The 5,014-nt window shown below is 48.1% G+C and overlaps 1 protein-coding gene across 1 annotated transcript; it reads right to left on the reverse strand.

The window, feature by feature from the left end:
• Positions 1-3,501: 3,501 nt before the first annotated feature.
• On the reverse strand, positions 3,502-4,041 carry LOC134222375 (uncharacterized). The gene has a single exon (XM_062701532.1). It carries the CDS (start codon positions 4,039-4,041, stop codon positions 3,502-3,504), a length of 540 nt encoding a protein of 179 aa, XP_062557516.1.
• Between the last annotated feature and the right edge of the window lie 973 nt (positions 4,042-5,014).

Raw genomic sequence — 5,014 nt, forward strand, 5'->3', positions numbered from 1 at the left:
TCGAACATCTAAGCGCTCGTCTCGACCCGAGCACAAGACGAGGTTGGGAGGAGCACTCATCGACGATGGAGCAGGACACCATAAAGGATTCACTGGAGTTCCCGCAGCGGAGAATTCAAATTCTCGATGCTCTACCAGCGAAGATGGAGTCGAAAGTTGTTGAGCAGTCGCCACAATGCAGAAAGAAGTCATCTTCAACGAAGGTCAGCAACAATGCCGTACAGTCGTAAAACGCGAAGTGTCCCTTATGTGCGAAGATACATGGACTTCACACGTGTCCATCATTTTTAAGGATGTCGCAGTCCAGCCGGGAGTCTTTCTTGCGCGAAGCATCCCTTTGCCGCAATTGCCTCAAACGTGGTCACATCGCTCGGGAGTGCACTTCGAAGTTCTCCTGTCGGTATTGTAGGGGTCGACACCATTCACTGCTGTGCTTCAAAGGAAGAGATCGAAAGAGTAGCCAAGGATCGCCGAGGAGATCGATTTCAGGAGGTACTCCTAAACAGGGCAGCACAAGCACAAATTTCAGGGCAGCGAATGCTTTGGCGGTCGAATCGACTTCTTCCAACGCGGCGCAGTGTGTTTCATCACAAGTCCTTTTGGCTACAGCTGTCGTAGTGATAGAAGACGATGTGGGTCGTCGGTACCCAGCACGCGCCCTTCTTGACTCAGGTTCCGAGTGCAATTTTGTTTCCGCAAATCTTTGCGAGGCGATGAATGTTTCCACCCAAAAAGCCAATATCGCGATTCAGGGCATCGGGCAGTCCGGAGTGAAGGCAACTCACAAGACGAAAGCTGTCATCAAATCTCGCGTCTCGTCGTATGCTCGATCCATGGAATTCTTCGTCCTACCGAAGGTTACAGCAAGCCTACCAACCTCTACAGTTCAGGCAAGTGGATGGGACATTCCAGAGGACATCCAGCTACCAGATCCGGAGTTTTTCCGGTCGAGGAGGATCGACTTGGTATTGGGAATCCAAGCTTTCTTCAGCTTCTTCCCGTCAGGAAGGGAAATCTCGTTAGGCAAGGATCTACCTGTGCTGACGGAGTCCGTTTTTGGGTGGATAGTGACAGGTGAAGTCACATCGGCGAGTCAGGCGACTTGATACACCTGCACCATAGCAATATCGCAGAAGCAAGTTGAAGAACGAATATTGGCAAAAAATAGAAGAAAGGAGCAGTACGGTGGTCTCATAACCGAACATCTAGAGCCCGATCACATGCGAATTGTGGACGAATCGGAGAATGGCATGGGTTTGGTTCAGCAAAGGGATAAAGTGGGAAACGGACGGACGCTATACAGTGTCCCTCCCAAAGAAAAACTGAAGTGTTGGTGAACGTTGGAGAATCGAATGACAGCGCATCCGAAGCAGCATACTGTAAAGGCACATTTGAATAGAAATCGTAACCAGAAGGGAATGTTATCACCGGAGTGGACGACGTAAAAGCTTAAGTCAAGTCGAGACGATAGATCGACGCAAGATGGTCAGCGAAGGATGTGCGCTAATTTCAACCTTCCGGAAGCAATCGAAGGACTTCTGAACGAAAGCTAGAGATAACATAAGGAGGTTCTCACGAAGCGATATGTTTCATAACGAAGCTTGGTCTGATCGGAACGACGAAGAGGCGATGTAGATGTAATGCAATTATTGCTTGTAAATCTTGGTGATCCGCTATTTGGGGTAGGTGGGGTAGGAATGGCGAAAGTTCCAAGAGGATATTTCAGCTTAGTGGTGTGCGTCGCTGAAATGTCAATGGACAATCTACTGTCGGAATTGAGCGATGTTTTTTTTGTGTGCATAATATCAGGTATTTGGTAGTAGTCGTGGAGATACTAGTGGCTGAAGTCACCTGGATCGGGTTCATGAAAAGGCCAGTAATTTAAATGTAGAAAAAAGAAGGATTAGGGTTGAGGTCAGTAGATTCCGTCCAGTGCATCGAGGGGAGTTTCTTCTTTCTTTTCAGAAGTTTCCCGGCAACTTCAGGGTGGGTGAGGATGTCTGCGAGCAGTCGATCGACCAAAATATCCACACTCCCCGTGTGAGGTACTCCTTGTGCGATATCAGTGATGTCGCACTTCTATTGGTATTGGCTCGTAATTCTCTCGCAGTCTCTTTGCCGTGCGATCGATGCGATCGCCTTTCGGGGCGTCGATAGTGCAAAGGCTACAGCAGCAGCAGCAGCAGCGAATGCTGCATAAAAGTAGTTCAAAACAAACCGTCGTCGTACGCACATCGAGGGGCGAACCCTCGATCGAATAATTGTTTCGTGTTTAGACTTAATTAGTAATAAATGTAGTGTTGTAAATAAAGTTGTTTCGTTGATTAGTGTAAATAAATGTTAATGTGGTTCGATGTAACAATAAACTGTGTAGTGAATTAGAAAACTATTGGTGTTCTGTGTAATCAAATGGTCGTTTGATGACGAAAAGCCCCCCCTAAAAAAGGTATTTTTGACTGGGAGTTCACTGGTGTTGTAGTGGGTGGAAAAACATAGTTCTCGGTCGGGAAGGAACCCGACAGATTATATGACACGGAGGTGCCAAAAACTTCGTTGACTTCTGGCCTGTTTTGGATCGCCGCCACCATTCTACGTCGTTCGAGGATGTCTTCGGATGTGCTACTTTGTTGCGTCATAATTGGCCACTCAATCTCGGGTGCTCCTAACCAAGATGGTCCATGATGCCACATGGTGCTGCCGAGGAAATCATCAACCCTCATTCCTCTTGTAAGAAGGTCCGCCGGATCTGGATCCCTGCGTCGCGGTTTGGATCTCGGTAACTCTATTGGCGATAAAGGTGTTCCAAGTGTAGGGGGGGGGGGGTGATCATAGCCATTCGAGTGTCACAGTAGAGTCCGACCAGAAGTGGGATTCTGATATAGGCATGTCTAAAGCTAGACGAACTTTATTATGCAGTCGTGTAGCGAGAACAGCTGCGGATAATTCCAGCCGGGGAATAGAAATGCGTTTTAAGGGGGAAACTTTAGATTTTGATGCTATCAATTCTACATTTGTTTTCCCTTCGAAGTTGGTGGATCGAGAAAAAACGCAAGCGCCATAGGCTTGCTGGGATGCATCTGCAAACGTATGCAGCTGCACAGTGGAATTCGGCAAAAATGCATAACGGTTAACACGGTAGGTAATGATCTTCGGTAGGTCGATGCAGTAGTTTTCCCATTTGATTCGTATGGTGTCGGGTACCTCGTCGTCCCATCCGCAGGGTTGTAACCAAAGCTCTTGTAACAACATTTTTGCTCGTATGACGACCGGTGCTGTGAGCCCAAGAGGATCGAAATGCTTTGAGACGGCTGAAAGAATGGATCGCTTTGTGGGAAAGCCATCACCGGAGACTATAGTGGATTCGAAAAGCAACTGATCCGGGCCGGGTTCCCAACAGACACCCAGTGCCTTGATGGGCTCGCAATGATTAAACTTCTGTGTTGATTGGGTTCCGATTTGTGATGGTGCGAGACCTTCCAAAACGATTGGATTGTTCGATGTCTACTTTCTTAACTGGAATCCTCCTCTGCCAAGCAGCTCATCCAGCTCCTCACGGGTTTGTATTGCCACCTCCAGTGTGTTCGCTCCCCCTATGTAGTCGTCCACATAGAAACCTTTCCTCAGAGCAGGTCCACCGAGTAGGTAGGTATCACTGTCGTCCGCAGCAAGCTGTTGTAGAGTGCGTGTGGCCAGAAAAGATGACGGTGCAAGTCCGTATGTGACTGTCTGCAGCTCATTTGTGGCCACTGGCGCATTCAGATTGAATCGCCAGAGAATTCGCTGTAGGGAAGTGTATTCAGGATGCAGCAATACTTGGCGGTACATTTTTGCAATGTCCGCGACTAATGTGATGGGATACTTTCTGAATCGAAGGACGAGGGTCAGAAATTCGTCTTGGACAATTGGGCCTACTTGAAGGGCATCGTTAAGGGAGTAACCGGTGGATGTTTTGGCAGATCCGTCAAACACCACCCGTACTTTGGTAGTGGTACTGGCTTCTTTTAGTACGGCATAGTGGCAAATAGTGGACCTGAGGGGCATCGGCTTCGGTCGGCGGGACAAACCTCATATGGCCAAGTTCCAAGTACTCAGCTAAAAATGTGTGGTATTCGTCTTTCAAACGAAGTTCTTTGCTCAGCCGTTTTTCGAGGCTATGGAAGCGACGAAGGGCAGAAGATTTCGACTCACCAAGCATGTGATCGAAATTGATATGACGAGGCAAACGAACGATATACCTTCCCTCTGTTGTGCGGGAGACGCTGGAAACGTAGTGAGATTCACACTGCTGTTCTTCCACCGAGTAACTTTGCTTGTTGTCAACTTCTTCGATGCGTCAGAAGCGCTCCAGTGCTTCATGGAGAGGATCGGAAAGTGAGACGTGACATACTACGGGGGGCGGGCGAACTGACGAGCATTTGATTTTTTCCGGAAACGATCCAACCGAATACGCTTTCGATGAGAATGGAACCATTTTCCATCTCGATTCGGCCACCGGGGTTCACGTAGGAGAAAAAGTGTTCAGCTCCAAGAAGTATGTCGATGGCACCGGTTTTGTGGAAAGACGGGTCAGCAAGAGGTAGGGTTTTGGGTGCATGCCAATCATCCGTCGGAGAGGATATTACGGGCAAATCGATTTTAATACGGGGCATAACGAGAAAGCCAAGGTTGATCTCAAAATCAGAGTGTCTCGATCGGATAGTGGTAGTGACGGATTTGCACTAGAGGAAGACTCACCGACACCAAACACAGGGACGCTTATTTTATTCCGTTTCAACCGCAAAAGTTGGCATAGTCTTTCACTGATGATATTGGATTGCGAGCCATTGTCCAATAATGCTCGCGCTGGATGCTCTCGTCCGTGGCAATCAACAACCCTCAGCACGACAATCGACAGCAAAACATTAGCGTTTGATATTTGTGATGAGTTGGTAGTCTGAGCAGTGACAGCATTCATCGATGGGGGTGTTCGTTTGTTGTTACTGTGTCTTGTCTGATGAAGGGATTAGGTGTGTAG

This window comes from Armigeres subalbatus, chromosome 3 (genome assembly GCF_024139115.2).
Source record: "Armigeres subalbatus isolate Guangzhou_Male chromosome 3, GZ_Asu_2, whole genome shotgun sequence".
Lineage (NCBI taxonomy): Eukaryota > Metazoa > Arthropoda > Insecta > Diptera > Culicidae > Armigeres > Armigeres subalbatus.